General features: G+C 43.6%; 1 protein-coding gene across 1 annotated transcript; it reads right to left on the bottom strand.

Annotated features, from left to right (window-relative positions):
* Positions 1-16,497: 16,497 nt before the first annotated feature.
* Positions 16,498-17,064, bottom strand: LOC145820324 (uncharacterized). Its single transcript, XM_082915559.1, has one exon. It carries the CDS (start codon positions 17,062-17,064, stop codon positions 16,498-16,500), a length of 567 nt encoding a protein of 188 aa, XP_082771685.1.
* Positions 17,065-17,748: the final 684 nt, after the last annotated feature.

Genomic DNA, 17,748 nt, shown 5'->3' with positions numbered 1-17,748 from the left:
TTCCGAAGTGGAAGCAGAAAACTACCAGTGAGTTATGCTTGACTCTCCTCTGTCTTGTAACCGGGGGTAGAGAAGCAAGCACTGGTTGTCCTCTTACAAGATCTCCAGATCGATAAAGTCGCCTTACTCAAGTCCAAAGTGCTTGGGGAGTAACTGCCTCATCTGACGCAATTGTGAAACACTACATTGCAAAAAGAAAAATAAAGCAAAAGAAATAAAAATCAGAAAACACACAGCATCTCGGCTCAGACAGAAACAACACACAGTTGCAATCTTAAGCTAGATGACCATAGTCAAATACATATTTCTGCCCCAAATTTCTGCCTCAAAATTGATACCCTCAAACTGATACGCAGACTTGCAACTGATGCATACATTCCTGCAGAGTTACACTATAAAAGCACGTATTAAGCAAGTGAGAGTCAAAACACCTCTATGATGGGGTCGGGTTACCCTATCCTAATCTCGTCAGGAGTCAGGGGTTCACTATGAAAACAAGCGGTTTCATACAATCTTGCATTCGGGTGAGCAACCTATCCTAGTTTGGAACAGTCTCTATGGCTTCCAATACGCAACTAGGCCGATTGGTCAAAAAGGGTACCTCAACAAGACTACATAATATACCTCTCACACCTAACACCGAGAAGTGAAAGGAGGATCAAACGATACAACGGTAGTCCGGATCCAAGGCTTGTGTTCCCATCGTAGCAGAGCCCGCAACTGGTCAGCCTTTTTCCGCACTCTTGCCTTTCGGAAAGGGTTTGAAAAGAAGGCCTCATAGTTCAGGCTCTCGCGGTTCTGAATCTAGTCTCACAAGTGCAATGTGAAACTCATAAATACTAAAGAGTCCAAATTCGGAAAATCATTTTGGAAAATCGATTTTAAATCAAATAATCCCAAAATTGGACTGCTTTGCCAGATTATAGAGTCGCCACCTAAATATTTTATTTTGGAAAAATTTAGGAAACCCTGACTCGTGCTGAAGGCCATGTGTCCGTCATCACCAAAGTTGCCTCGGCTCGAGAACATAGGTATGAGGGGGGAAGGTCATGAAATGAGCACCTCCGCTCGCCTGATCAAAGACCGGTCTCTACTAATCATGATATGCCTTTTTTTATAAACATTATGTGTTCTTATTCCAATTATTAGGCTAACTTTACTATGTGACGCACACAAGCAAGTATAGACTAGTCGCAAGACTTGGAATAAATTCAACTCATGTTTGTTTTCGAAAATGGTTTGAATTTGCCACCCTCAAATGGGCTTAAAGATGCGGATTTGCCACCAAACATAGTGGGCTTAAAACATGATTTGCGACTTAACAAAGTGGGCTTAAAACTTACATTTGTTGAATCGTTCCAATTCAAACAACAAGCCTTCATCCACAGGCATTCATGCAGTTAAACATTTAAGCACATAGCCTCATGGCAAGCATGCAAAACATGGAAATATTATAGTCACACTCATGCAAGTTTGCTAAAGCGTAAAAGCTTACCAAGTACTCCAAGCTAGGAAGATATGAGTTAGTAAAATATGCGTGATTCCTAACTATACAAAATGTCTGATGCAACGCATGCAATAATGCAATTAATAGGCTCGACTACTAATATGGCATTTGCAACACTTTGATAGCATGCTTTGAAACACGCATTTAAAGAAGTATTGAATTGACAATGCAGTTTGAATGATGCGCCGAGTCTCGGTGCATGCAAGACAAATGAATGAATGCAATCATGCAAGCATAAGGTATGTTAATTGAAATATGATCCCTAATCTAACCATCAAAAGCGATTAAATAAAAGGGAGAAAGACGTGGGGTTGGAAGATATGCACACATGCACGCACGCATATTACAACATTACGCCCTCGCGAATGAGGGTCCGAATGAATAAGCTAAGCAACTAGCTACGCTAATTAAACTAAGCTATTACAAACCAAAACTAATTAACTACTCTAGTTAACTAGTTATTACAAACCGAATTAAACTAATTAATTACAATACGAATTAATTAATTAAATAATTACAGCACTTGCATGAATGAATTAGCTACAACTAAATAATAAAGCAATTAAACAGTCTTGAGGGACGAGTGATGTATGCATGCTTGAATTCTCCTCCCGAAAATGCAACCTCCCTGCCTTTGCAGCCTCTGTTTTCACTCTTGAACACCAACAGTGCTACCAACTTCCAGAACACCTCTGCCCCAACTCAAGAGCACACTTGTGCAAAATTTCATTTCTGGTCGGTCGGCTACCAATGGTGGCTGTTGGCTACCAATGGTAGCCGGTCGAATGATACAGGTGGCCGGTCAGGTACTACTGGTGGCCGATCGGCCACCCTACCCTGAACTTCTTTTTTTTGCTACAACAGAGAGCAAACAGAGGCAAAGCAGTGTATTCTCAAGGAGTGTGTCAACTGTTGCTCTCCTTATCATCACACAAGCTCAAAGGAGAGTAACTTTTGGCCTTCAAACCATCAACTAAGAATTTCCATGCATGATGGCTAAGGAACCAAGCGTGTATAAGCTTAATGAGTGCAAAACAAGACTCAACAAAATCATAACCATATCATGCATGATCAAGGGTGATAGTGACCAAGAAAAGTGACACGTTTCATCACTTTGAGTATGAAACGTCCCATTTTCCTTGTGTTCGAATTAACGTCCGATCTGAACACATGCAATGCAACACAAAGAATGCTTATCTTGCACACTTTTACTTGTCAAATTTTATTTACTTATTTTAGATTACCAATCCATTCTTTAATTGATTAGTCTAAAAGATGAGTGTCCTCTAATTGAAAGTAGGCTTGAACCACAAGTGTCTTGACCATGAAAGAGACCTCATGCCGTTGGTAATGAACACCCGAAGGAATTAAATCATTAAGCATGAATGTCTCCATTTCACACTCAAGCCAACAAGGGGTTCAAAGCCACTTTCAAAATAAATGAAAGAGTGAAAAATAGAGGAAGATTGCAGAGATTTCAGTGCTGATATGGAGTGCAAAATGACACTAAAACATGCAAGCAACTCATGTAATTCATGTTTAAAAGCCTAAAACATTAAGCTAATGAAGCCTCTTTACACTACAACCACACAATACAAGCCTCAAAGGACCAAGCCAGCTCAAAAAAGAGCTGAAACCAATCACAATAGTAGCAAAAACATGCTGAGATTAAGGTACAAAATGCTAGAAAAAACATGCTCACATGTTAAGCTATCTAGGCATTCAAACAAGACACAAGGAGGGGAGGCTACCCCCTCTAATTTTTTACTTCAAAACAAGGTTTTTACCACTGAAATAACTCTGAATTTCAATGGTATAAAGGCCTGAAAAGTTTAGTTTGAATATGCTAAAAGATGGTGCAAAAGTCTATAGAATTAAGCAACAAGAAGGGTGGATCACCCCTCAGCACAAAATAGCCTCAAACCGTCATGTTAAGCCTCTAAAAACCGAGTTTTTTTGTTGTTGAAAACCAGCTCAAAAACAATGCAAAATGATGGAAAAATAAGTAGTCAAAGCTAGTACTCTAAGCAAGTGAACTACGTCTTGAAGCCTAAGCACAAAATAGCCCCAAATTCCAGCTCAAACCTCCTTCAAGAGCTCAAACTGGACTCCAAAGAAACTCAGCTCAAAGGTAAGAGTGTTTGGTTAAGGCTTGATGTGCAATGGTGTAGAGAAACAAGACTTTAAGGCACAAAATAAGAAGAGAGAGAAAAAGAATTCTAGAGAGAGATGGAAAAATTTGATCCAAATTTTCTAACCCCTCCAAATGGGGGAGAGCAACCCCTATATATAGAAAAGCAAGGTTTAAGCTTGAAATCATCCTACCATACACGTGTATGGAGATGGCCTTCAGTGAACAACAGCTGGTAAAAAAATATCTGAAAAAGGAGAGAAATGGCCGTCGGCCACCACTGGTAGCCGACTGGCCATCAATGTAGCCGACCGGCCACCATTGATGGCCGACAGGCACAAGTCATGGCCAATCGGCTATAGGGCTAGCTGACAGGCCACCATTTCCTCCAAACTTGAAACAACAAGCTCTTGGTCCACAACCAATCATAAAGAAAATAAGGTTCGAAGGCTCGAAGACGAGGCGCTCGGCCAAGATCTTCGGGCACTCAAAACGAACATGAGCATACAAAATCATTAAGTGTTCAAATGACGGTGTCCAAGTCTCGAGGACAGGCAAAAATGGGGTGTCTACAATTGTCCCTCTTTGACAAAACTAAAAAGTCATGAAATGACGGGAGTGAATGCCAAAGCCTAGAGACGACCCATTTTTGACAAGGCCAAAGACTTGGACAAACAAAACGAAGAACGGTGGCATTCGTAGGCTGCCTACGTATCCCCTTTGCAAGGAATGAAACCAGCGTAGTTCTAGGGCAAGATGCAAATGATATGCACGATGTAAGAATATAACTTATGATCATGCAATAAGGCTTTAATGAAACATCTAGATGCAAGTGCCATGCAAAGAAATGCTACATTTGAACAAACCGAAACACGGTACAACAAACTCAAACATGAACAAACGCAAGTAAACACGCCACACGTGAAAAGCACGAGCCAAACTACATTTCATGTACAAAAGATGTAAGAAAATTATGTAATCTTAACTGTGCATCACGCAGGAAAGTCAAAGAACAACACAACTATCAGGCATGCTCGAGGCGTCAAACATGATCCCAACGCGTGGCACACCCGAATGTTCCTACCAAAGGGAACCCAGGGACACACTCGAATGTTCCTAACCGAAGAGGACAATGATAAATGTTGGAACACGTCCAAATGCATGTAACCAAAACAAAGAGTGATATAAGCATTGGAACTCGTTCGAATGCTTTTAACCAAAGCGTCCTAACGCGCCACATGCAAAAGGAAAAAGGGGTAACGAGAACACCGGGGCACACCCAAATGTCTCTAATCGAAGCATCCTAACGCGTCACACGCGAGAGGGGAAATGGAGTGGTGCAAACACCAGAACTCGTTCGAATGCTTCTAACCAAAACAATGAGTGGTGTAAGCACCAGGCGTACCCGAATACTTTTAATCAACAAGGAGTGGTATAAACATTGGAACTCGTCCGAACGCTTCTTACCAAAACAAGGAGTGGTGTAAGCACCAGAACTCGTCCGAATGCTTCTAACCAAAACAAGGAGTGGTGTAAGCACCAGGCATACCCGAATGCTTTTAACCAACAAGGAATTCGAGGGATAGGAATGATCTCACCTGGAATTCCTCTAAATGAACCATACGTACAATATCGTCTGGTAGCACCAGCTTTGAATGAACCATACTTACAATATTGTGCCTGCATAAGAAAGAAACTCAACAAGCATGACATAGCAAGAGTGCATGTTCTATACAAGACGAATAGCCATGACAAAATGATAGGAACATGTTTCATGCACAACATGCAAGGAACAAAGTAGAAGCATATTCTATGCAACGAAAATTGGAGCATATTCTATGCAACACCAAAATGCATATTCCATGCAATAATAGCAAACATACGTTCTATGCAATAGATACGAACATTTTTTTATTTAAATAAGAGCGCATGTACAATGCAATACAATGCAACATGTGAACATTTTCCATGCAAAATAACGACAATGCATATCTTATGCAAAAGCATGTTCCACACTAAAGTACAAAACGCATGTTCAATGCACAATTAAAAGCACGCTCTATGTTAAAGTACAAAAAGCATGATGCACGCTTCACATATTCAATGAAGGAATGCGCCACTCACGCAAGAATGGAAATGCATTCTAAGGCGACAAGTTCAAAAGCAACTCTTCTATCTACCTCACAGAAGGGTTGCAATATACAAAAAAGGATACAAAAATGATACACTTCGTCTAATAAGAGACAAACAATGATCACCGAGAACACAGTTTCAAGCCTCTACAAAGAGAATTCGAGCTCAACAATAATTTTTCCTTTCACCTCTCAAGAAACAGGGACCCAAACAATAGAAAAACACTAAAATAAGAGCACTAAGAACTAAAAGGCCACCAGGGAAGGGTCTCGGCCACCCATCGGCCACCCCTAAGCACTACCGGCCACAAATTAGTCTTGTCGGTCACTAGTGGTGGCCGGTCGGCCACAAATGGTTACTGTCGGCCACCGATGGTAGATTCAGGGCAGAATGGACATTTCACCTTGGGTCTTTAAATATGCACCCCCAAACCTCAATTCCTCACAACCTCAAGTCCAAAAATCCCTTCTCTCTCTCTCTCTCTCTCTCAAGACCTTCCTCCTCCTTAGATCCAAGCATTATACGCATTTTTCAACGCCCCATAAACATTTTCTTCGCTAAACCCTCGTAGTTTGCTCCGTGTTAAACCGATCGAAGGTCGATTTCGGTGCCTCTTGCTTCATTTTCACCACTTGAGGTTTGTTTCCCTCAAGTTTTCCTTGGATTCAGTGCCTTTCCTGGGCTTTGACTTTTTCTGCCATTTTTCCTCTCTAAGAGTTGACTTTTGTTGACTTTTTGCATTCTCCACCCATTTTTCCATTTTCGACCATTTTCTCATCTTTTTCGAGATGGCGGATGACATCCCACATGATGGAGCTTCTCCGGAGATAGAGGTGGATCCAGAGCTTAAGCCATTGCCACTCAGGATTCTACCTTTTGACTCGATGACGTATCATCCTCAGATACATTTCCTACCACCTGATAGCATTCATCAGTTTAGAGGCTTTGCACGAGGCGCACGAGAGGACCTTTTACTGTGCGAGTCGGAGTCTCATTTATCTTATGGCGCCTCAGAGGTATACACTGCATTCTCACATTTGCCCAATGTACCTTGCATTGCTTGCCTAAATCACACTCTTGCATTGTATTACTTACACTGCCTTTCATCTGCTTGTTCTGATCACAAGGGGATTTACATGCCATCAGAGGATACGGGACCACCTCCGTGAGGGAGTGGTACATGGAGCTCCCCGAAGATGTTCGCTATATCATCGATGTGGCCGGCTTCAGCTCATTCTGCATGGGACTCTCACACCTCATACCGAGTTGGCCTTTACTGGGTGCCTTAGTAGAGAGGTGGTGGGATACCACCGATTTCTTTCACTTCTCTATCATAGGGGAGATGATGATGACTCCCTTCGACTTCTCTATGCTCCCGGCATAGAGGTGGGGGGTCATCCGATTCCTTACGATACGGATATGGGCGAGTGGGAGGCTGCCTGGATTTATCTGCTGGTGGCACGCCCACCTATCTCTTGATTAGGGATGGTCCGATACACCTGGTTTGCAGATCATTACAGAGGTACAGCACCAGTGACTCGAGAGGAGACCGAGCGGTATGCTCGAGGTTTTCTTATGTTCCTCTTTGGCACTACCTTGTTTGCCGACTGGGTGAACACCGTCAGGCTATATCTCATGAGCGCCTTGGTGGATGTGTCCCGTGTCCGATTCTACGAATGGGACAGCGCAGGCCTGGCCACCTTATATGGATACATGAGCTCGACCTCTCACAAGAGCGGACATCTGATTGGAGGCCACTAGAGGGCCTGTGAGGTATGCTTTGCTTTTCTGTTTTGCATTTCGTATCGTGCTTTCTGCTTGGCACTTTCTGTACACTACACACGTTGTATACTGCACACACAGTCTGCTTTCTGCTTTACATAGCCTGTATCCTGTATTCCCTGCACATTGCATTTTTCTAGACATGACACACATACTCTGCTTTCCGCATTATTTGTATTTATCTGTTGTATACTCACTGTTGCTCTTTCGCTTTCTGCAACCATGTATGTATGCCTACTTTCCGACACTTGCCCCAGAGCCAGAGGTGGAGATGCCGCCCATCGAACCATACTATCACCGATACGACGGGAGATGCCAACGGAGGTCCTAGGAGTCCTTCTCATTCTTCTGTCGATACTTTGACACTGTGATCGCGGTCGAGGTAACTCAAGATTCATTATTATTTCCATTTTCCTTTGATTCTGATTCATATTGCAATATTTGATGACAGCTAACAATCTGCACATTCTCTATTTACAGATCACCTGGTAGCCTTGGGCGATGATGCCTCAGCGAGTCAGAGATCAGTTCGCTGGTGCTCGAGAGGCTTCCAGCTTCCGGCTCCTACTCGAGGGCCCGGTTTGTCAGGCATGGTTCTTAGGAGAGCGGTTCTTAGGCCAGACCATCAGCTTGCCTGAGCTGGTACTTCCCATGCCACCTTCGACATATATGAGAGCCACAAAGAAATTCACTTTTTAGGAGATGACTGATTTCACCAGGGCTGGGATGCTGACTTTTTTCGAGTCGAGGGTGATTACACAGCCTTCATCCAGACATACCTTATGCCACCTCTGATTGGCGCTTGTGGAGGTAAGAGAGCGAGGGCTCCAGCTGCGAGAGAGAGAGGCAGAGGGGCCAAGGCGACTAGGACCCGTGGCAAGAGAAATGCTAAGATGAGACAGATGACGGGGTGGCCAGAGCTGCCTACCACACTCACCTGTTGGCGACATACCGAGAAGGCTTACCAGATCCCCATTGTGCTCGCCCCAGTCGGGCATGAGCTTGTTGGGGTTCGAGGCCCGACTCCAGTATGTACCACACTTTACATTTTACATGTTCAATTCATTTCAGTTATGCTTTACAGAACACTAATCTTCTTAACGCACTTGCAGGCACCTATAGAGTGCACCGGGCAGGCTCTCGAGCTAGTGGCCTCCTTGATGGAGATGGTGCAAAGCAGCATGAACCTGCTCAGCCTCTACAGGATTCCTTTAATTTCCTTCAGTTCGCACTTCATGTCATGAAAATTTCTGTTAATACATTAGCATTTCAACTGTAATCTATTCCACACTGCACTGATTTGATATACTACATTGAAACACTGCATTCATACACTGTATTGAAGCACAACTTCCATACACTGCATGCTGCTTAACATCTTTGCATCTGATATACACTACAACTGATGTATTTTGACAAACTACCCTTTTCAGATCACATCCCCACCGGACGCTCCAGTGGGAGCTGCAGCAAGACCATCAGGGACAGAGAGACGGGAGGCTACGACATGCAGCTGAGACAGAGCTACGGGCACCCGTGACGAGAGTGGCCCTTCAGAGCCCACCCTAGACGATGATGATGATGATGAAACGAACGAGGACGAGGAGGCAGCTAGTCCACAATCAGAGTCATCTGAGGATGGAGACGACGATGCTGGCTCAAATTCTAAGGGCAGAGATGATGTCGAGGCAGGTTCAGCAGCTAGCTCAGACATGGGGACCTCTGACAGTGGCACCGATGGAGATAGTTCTGAGTCCATGCCCAGGAAGACGACGAAGAGGGCCTCTCGATCCTGAGGTGGCTGACGCTGATTCATATGTTTTTGCTTAGTCTCTTTTTGTTAGTAGTGTTAGCAAATTGTAAAGTTTTAGATAGTTTTATTTTCTTAAAAACTTGTACTCTTTTGTGAAAAGAAACCATGCTCGGAATGAAAATCGTCTTTTTGATGATGAAAAAGTGATGTGTTTTACATTCTGAGCATCGCATTGCACCACATAGCATAGAAAACGAGATTGACGGACATTTGAACATTGTGCATAGTATTAGCATTTCCTAAATCAGGTAATGAACTGACCAACACATAACAAAGCAAAGTAAAACAACTCAACAAACAATTAATAATGACAACTTGATAATCAAACAAATAACTCGATAAACCGAAACAAAACAAATACAACTCAATAAGCAACACAACAACTCGATAAACAAATCGAAAAAACTTAATAAACCAATTGAAGCAATTTACAAATGACGCAACAAAACTACTAAAACAAGACAGTAGAATGCATCAAGAACAGAACAAAACACAGGTTTTCAGCGCTCTTAACACTCAAGAAGACCAAAAGACCAACCAGGAGGCCATCGGCCATAAATAGAGGTTAGCGGCCACTAGTGGTCGCTGCCGGCCAGTAATAACGGCTGGTCGACTACAAAAGGTGGTCGGTCGGCCACCAACACTGGCCGGTCAGCCACTAGTGCAAGGAATCTCCAGATTGCTGCCACCTATCTTCCACTTAGTGCCTTATCTTCTACAAAAGTTAGGACTTCTTAGTTTCTTCATTCCTGCTCTATTTTTGCCACAAATGGAGTTATTCTTCACCAAAAAACTCTCAACTTGGATTATAACTTTAGATGGCTCAGAAAAAGTGAATTTTCGGGGTTTCGGGATAAATGCACTTTTCCCGCTAAGTCGTTCTCCGTTGTGTTTTCTGTTCCTCCATGCCGCGACTAGGTGTTGGAACACAGTTACACATGTCTTTAGCTTTCGGGGGCAAGAGATATCTCCAAAAATCGAAGAGTTCCAAGGTTTGATGGAATCTCGGCGTGATGAGGAAATTCTGTCCCCGTCCCGTTTTGGGCACATCCAAGCTTTAGGAAGGATGTGTGGGCTCACTTTACATGAGGCTCGTTCATTAGTTCACAACAGAGAACTAGACACTCCCAGTTTGATTCATTGATTTTGACACTGGCGACTGTGGTGACCGTATTTGGCAAAGTTTTCGACAACATGCCCTCTGTTTGTGTATGTTGGCTCTTTTTCTGCTTGCCCCTGGTTTCGGAAGGTCTAGCATTTGCTTGGTCGAAGTAGCCCAAGGCTTGAAAGAAGGCAAAAGCTGCATTGGCTTAGCATTAGCCGAGACTTTGATGGGCTTGGATGCCTTCCATCGGCGATAGACAAACAAATTGGTAGGGAGTCCAGTACTTTTACAGGTAATGTTTCGCACCCTATCTCACATGTATTTCTCACATCACTCAGTACTCATGCTCTGTTTTTCTCTCAAAATCCGTTCTCACATTTTCTCTCCACATACACCTCTCTATTCTTTAATCTCTCTTATTTTTTCATCCCTTCCCAGGTATGGCTAATGCACAGGTTGAAGGTAATGGATTCTTGCCTTGCATATTCAGCACAAGGCTATTTCTTTTGCCAACGGCTAGTTGATTTCCTGAATGAGTAGTGGTGGTGCCATTAGATGTGCAACACGTCCGCTACTGACATTGTTTGGCGTTGCCCCTGGTTTGATTTGCCCGAGATGAGCTACAGCATGGCTTGACAACCCGGCATTTAGCTGGTTGGCTTGACATGCTGCATATTCTACTTTCTATTCTGGTTCAAGCGTCAGTTCGGACACGACTAGATTTGCCCAGAAAAAGGGGTAGAATACCCTGCTTCGTTTCCAATCCGAGGTTCACAACTAGCTCGATATCCTACTGTCTGGAGGACAAGAGAACTTCTGGCACCCGCTCCAAATTTCAGTTGCGTCTTATCTAGCGAATGCATAGATGAGGCACACACAAGGCCTAGTTTAGCATCTGAAACTTCCAAATGCTCTGGGAGGGGACGCAGGAAAACCTGACTGATCGATGCCCTGAGTTTATAGCTTTGATCTGTACTTTCAAGTTTTCCTTTTGGCTGTAATAAAAAAGCAACTTTGATGTGTATCGAGAGTTAGAGAACTTCGTATTGAAATCAATGAAATTGAAGTTGTGGGCACTGAAAATTTTCCTTTTGGTCTAAAAATGGCCAAGTTCTAAAAAGATTAATTTGAACAAAATCAACTTTTATAAAACAATTTCAAAACCATTTTCGATAAGGATCACAACTTGACACACATGGAATCTATCCTCGAGATGTACAACCCTGAATCTAGCAAATGAAAAGTTACCCCTTGTTTGAATAGCACTGCACTGTATTGTAACCAGCTCTCATAGTGAAGACCACAACCGAACTCTTGGATACAGAGAAGACCAAAATGAGCAGAACAATCTCATGGACACAGTTGATTTGGAAGTGCTTATGGCTGGACTTCAGAATGAAGTTGCCTACGTATTCCAAAGACAAGAATCAAGCCTTATGTAGTTTGGTTCGGGTTCACTCAGGTACTAACACTCTCCTTTTGCCAAGGCCGCCCTTTTTGGGTTTTCAACCTTGCGAGCTTAGTTTTTCTTTTTTCTAATTTTTTGTGCTCTAACTTTTGCCTGAGTCGCCCTTTCGGGTTTTCGGCCTAGCGAGCCCCTCAAGGATAATATTTCTTCAACTTGACCATGTTAATTGGTTGGGAGAATTCTTGGCCATCTAGGTCCATAAGAATGACAGCTCCACCTGACCAGATTGATTTGATGATGTAAGGACTAGTCTAATTAGGTCTGAACTTGCCTTTAGGGTCATGGATGGGAGCTCAGTTGTCTTTAGGCACTAAATCCCCTTCTTTCAGATTCCTGGACTTAACTTTCTTGTTGAAAGCCCTGGTGATTCTACGTTGATATCCTTGAACATGGTACAGTGCTTTCCGCCACATTTCATTGAACAACATCAATTTCTCGAACCTGCTCTGCTGCTAATCTGCTTCTGCTATTTGGCATTCAGCCATAACACGAAGCGACGGAACCTCAACTTCAATCGGCAGAATGGCTTCTATCCCATAAACCAGAGAATACGGAGTTCGCCAGTAGATGTCCGAATCGATGTTCTATAGCCCCAGAGAGCAAATGGCAGCTTGTCTGGCCAGTCTCGGTAAGTTTTCACCATCTTCTGTAGAATGTGCTTGATGTTCTTGTTGGCGACCTCAACAGCTCCGTTGGTTTGCGACCGATATGTAGATAACTTATGAAAAGCCACGTTGTACTTCTCCAACAAGTCAATCACCTCTTTCCTAAAGTGGGAACCATTGTCTAAAATTATCTCATTCGGACCCCATAACAACAAATGATGTTATTCGTGATGAACTTGGCTACATGCGACGCTTTCAGCACTGCATAGGATTGGGCCTCGACCCACTTTGTAAAATAGTCTATTGCCACCAGGATATACTCATGCCTATTTGAGCCTTTTGGCGTAAATACCCCAATAACATCTACTCCCTATACTGAAAACGGCCATGGTGAAGTCATGTTGTACAGCTTCGATAGTGGGATATTCATGCAATTTGCATGAATCGAACATTTATGGCATCGCCAAACAAAATCGATGTAATCCCTCTCCATGGTTGACCAGTAGTAGCCCTACCTGAGGATCTTCCAGGCTAGTATTACCCCACTCATGTGTGATTCGCACTCCCCTCCATGGATGGACTCCGTTAGGCACTTCGACTTTTCTGCATCAACACACAATTTGTGCATTCCCAGATGACCGCGTTTGTACAACTTACCACCGTAGATGATAAACTGAACGACCATCCACCCTATTGCCCTTTTATCTTTGGCATTTGCCCTTAGTGGATAAGCCTCATTTTCCAAGAAGTTTCAGATATCATGATACCAGGGGTTCTGATCTTGTACTTCATCTATTGTGGCAATCAACTCGTAGGCGGGGGCATACCTCTGTTCAATAATGATCGAACGCATCCGTACTCCCAAAGGGATGTCTATCATGGAAGATAGAGTTGATAAGGCGTTAGCGAACCTGTTGTTCTGTCTTAACAGATGTGTGAAGGTTAGCTTTTCAAACTTGCAAATCAAAACATCCAGGGTTTGGTGATTAATTTTCATCCTTTCTTCCTTAACCTTCTAATCTCCTTGTGCTTGAGACACAACCAGGTTCGAGTTCCCAATGACATCTAACCGTTTTGCCCCTAGTTCTAGGACGGCTTCAAAGCCAGCGATACATACTTCGTATTATGTCTCGTTGTTAGATACCTTGAATCGAAGTTTGAAGGCTAAAGGTATATGGGAATTGTCGAGTGCTATCAGCAACACCCTTATCCCGTAACCGTACTGATTAGACTCTTTGTCAAAGTACATTGTCCAAATCTCCTCCTTGACCTGCAGAATAGCTTCATCTGGGAACAGATACTCTACTGCTTCGTCTCCTTCCATTGGGTGATCTTCCAGGAACTCAATTACAACCCTTCTCTTAACAGACTTGCGAGTCACATATTTCATATCAAATTCAGAGAGAAGAAGCAACCAACGGGCTAGCCTACCTGTAAGCACTGGTTTCTCGAAGAGATATTTGATGGGATCTAATCTCGAAACTAGAATTACAGAGTGAGCTAATAGGTAGTGCCTCAACTTCCTGGTAGCCCATACCAAGCTAAGCATGCCTTTCATATTCCAGCACCTTCATGCTCAGGTAATAGTGGCTTTCTCCACTCTATCTTCATATTCCTGTGCAAGCATGTAGCCCATAGTTGTGTTGGTTACTAACAGATACAAAATCAACGATTTTCCCGACTCAGGTGGTGACAACACAGGCGGGTTCTGAAGGTACTGCTTGATCTGCTCAAAAGTAACCTGGCATCGGTCATCCCATTGGAATTTCCTTCCTTTCTTCAGGAGACCAAAAAGTGGTTCACAAGTCAAGGTTAACTTTGTGATAAACCGTCTTATGAATTACACTTTACCTAGAAAGCCTCGCACCACCTTTTCAATCCTTGGTGGTGGCATTTCTAAGATGACCTTGATTTTGGAAGGATCAACCTCAATGCCCCTCTGTGTAATCAAGAACCCCAGCATTTTCCCTGCTGTGACACCAAAAGTGCATTTTTGTGGATTCAGTCGCAACTGATATTCCCTAATCCGTTGGAAAAATTTCCTCAAGACGATGTAGTGGCCCTCTCTTTCCTTGGACTTGACAATCATGTCATCCACATACACCTCAACCTCTTTGTGGATTATCATGCAAGATAGTGGTTGCAGCCCGTTGATAAGTAGCCCCAACATTTTTCAAACCGAACGGCATCACCTTGTAGCAGTAGGTTCCCCATGGCGTGGTGAAGGTTGTCTTCTCCCTACCCTTGGGTGCCATCAAAATCTGGTTGTACTCGGAAAACCCATCCATAAAGGAAAGTAACGCATGGCCTGCGGCGAAGTCCACCAATTCATCGATGTGTGGTACAGGAAAGTCGTCCTTCGGACTAGCTTTGGTGGAAAGTCGTCCACCAAACGCATGGCCTGCGGCGAATTCTGCCATCTTTCTTCTGCATCGGAACAATATTGGCCAACCAAGTAGGATACTCAGATACTAGTAAAAACCCTGTGTCTATCTGCTTGGTGACCTCCTCCTTAATCTTCAAAGCCTAATCTGGGCATATTCTTCGAAGCTTCTGCTTGACGGGTCGTGCCTCAGGGTCAAGAGGGATCCGGTGCTGTACAATCTCAAGATCGATTCCAGGCATGTCTTCGTAAGACCACGCGAAAACATCTTTGAAATCTTTTAATAAAGTGACTAAGTTCTTGCGTTCCTTCAAAAACAACGTCGATCCGATCTGGACCAGACGTAGATCCTTCTCAGTACCCACATTAATTGAAATGATTTCATCAATAACGGGTTTTACAATTCTCTCATCCTCTCGTTCAATCAAATGTTTCAAAACCAGAGGAATTCCTTCCTCATCGTTTTTATTAAAATTTTGAAAGTCATGATCAATGCAATATACAAGTGGCACAGAGAAGTACTCAGAAACAACAGTGGTACCATTCTCATTCAAAGCCTCTGGCTCGTTCAATTCCTTGGTTACAACCGACTCAAAAGAAAAGGAAAAAGACGACCTGGACAAAACAACGGCACCCGGGTTATCATCCCCAGGAAAACTGAACTCCGACTCAAAAGAACGGGAATCTGATTCTGATTCCACAAACTCTGTGGAATTAGATTTCGACTCACTACCTGATTTAGAACTGCTGGACAAAAAGCCCTCCTCTAACTGCCAAGTAAGAGAGGGTGTGTTAGATGCATCCAGAATACCGGTAGAAGGGTCCACACCTGGATCTGCCCTGATCATGAAAATGATGAAGTCATCCCTCAAGCTCTCCGGTTTTATTTGAGGATCCAAAAGAAGACTAGCCAACGCTACTCTTATCTCAAGTTCACTGCCATTGGACTCATTCTCTGTACTCTGTTCTACCTCAGCAAGCAAGTCAGTCTATTCCTCTGTGGCTTCATCCTCTTGCGGTTGTCGGTCGAGGAAAATCTCAAAGCAGGGCAAACACCACTTCTCAGAGTTTGACCATGGCTCAGGAAAGTCGCAAAATGGGAAGTCTTCCCCCTCCTGGATGAAGTGGCCATTCAGAGTTCCCTGAATTGGTCTATGTATAAGCTTATAGGACTTCTTGATTTACTTAGCTTTGTCTCTTCCTGCCATTTCCTTCCCTTTTCTCACCCAGTCCTCTTTGGTAGGCGTGTAACTTAGGCCAAAGGCATGAGGGTTATGTGGCATTTCGGCCAATGCGGTGACACCCTTCTAGCCGCTCTTTCCCAACCCTATCCTAGGTACATGTTGTAGCTTGTTCATGAGGTAGATAGACTGAGCACTAACATACAACCCGTCATCAATAGCTAAGATATTTTGTACCACCCAGGCCTTAGACATGGTAAAACTAGACAAGAATACATCCCGTCACCATGTACAATCTCCAGTACTGGTGTAGTGACTTCCGGCGGAGGGTGAAGAGAAGAGTTCCCAAAAACAATGGCTACCCCTTTTTCAAGAGGGTACTTCAGCATCTAATGCGAGGTGGAAGAAACAACTTTTACTTGGTGCAGCCATGGTCGTCCAAGGAACAAGTTAAAAGTGGCCAGAACATCCAAAATGTGAAACTCAATATCTTGTTGTGCCGGGCCAACCTGTGTTCTGATCTGAACTATTCCCATTACCTCTCTACTTGTGTCGTCGTAAGCCCGGATCACTTGGGTCGTAAGTACAAAGTCTGCTGTCTTCAAGCCAATAGCGTAGGCCGTGTGCGATGGACAAACATTAATTGTAGACCTAGTATCAACCAGTACAACGGGCACCCACTTCTCTCTGCATTCAACTGAGATGTACAGCGGCTTGTTATGCTTAGAGCCTTCAGACGGTAATTCCTTATCAGTGAAAGTCAAAGTCGGCGAAGCCCCTCCTGGGAAGACCAGTCCCACTAACTGTTCTAGAGTTGTGTCGATAGATAGCTTGGCCTTATCCATTGCAGACAATACAGCTTGCCGATGTACGCTCGAAGCCATGAGTAACCCCCAAATAGATATGTCTGCTTGGATCTTCTTCAGTTGCTTCAGACTAGTTTCCTCCTTCAACATTTTATCCTTCTGTTTTTCAGTCTCTTTGTCATTTCCAGATGCTTCTGGTTAGTCCAGGTATGGGGGCTTGAAGTATAGCCCTCTCCTAGTCATGTGATCCACTTCCTCAGAATACCAAGTATCATTTGGCAGATTTTGTCCCCAATCTTCATCAGTATGGGCAAAATGTAGGTCATCATCTTCCCACCATATTCCGCCGACAACCGACAAGAAACTGTCTGGTTTCGCTGTAAGTATTCTCGAAACCGCTTCACAATCAGTCCTCGTAGGGCCTTTGACTTTCCTAGTTTTCTGACTATGCTCAGCTCTTTCCTGTTCAAACCGCTTCAGTGCGGCCTCCTGCTCTGTATCAACTGTACTAGCATTACTCAATTCCTGAGCAAAATTCTTAGTACCGGTGCTTTCCGGCAACTTTCCCTTGTCATCGATCGTTCCGACCGCTGTAACAGTTCCTACTTCCGGTCGTTCCTGCTTTGGTTAAGAGCCCTTATCCATATCCGGTTCATCATTGAGCCACTCCAAATTATCCGTTGATCCCTCCATATCAAACCAGTCAATCTATGCGCTCTGCAGATGTTGTTCATCGAAGAATTGTAGATTGCTGATGTCCTCCTCGAGGTCGGCTAAGTCGTCCAATCCCTGGCTTGGTCCGTCCTTCCGAACTACATTAACCTCCATCCCTGT

This window comes from Camellia sinensis, chromosome 1 (assembly GCF_055761805.1).
Source record: "Camellia sinensis isolate YWXY chromosome 1, ASM5576180v1, whole genome shotgun sequence".
NCBI classification, from domain to species: Eukaryota; Viridiplantae; Streptophyta; class Magnoliopsida; order Ericales; family Theaceae; genus Camellia; species Camellia sinensis.
This window is presented reverse-complemented; position numbering and strand designations above follow the sequence as displayed.

Coding starts and splice junctions, on each gene's coding strand:
- LOC145820324 (XM_082915559.1), bottom strand. CDS start 17,064: ATGTTGAAGGAGGAAACTAGTCTGAAGCAACTGAAGAAGATCCAAGCA.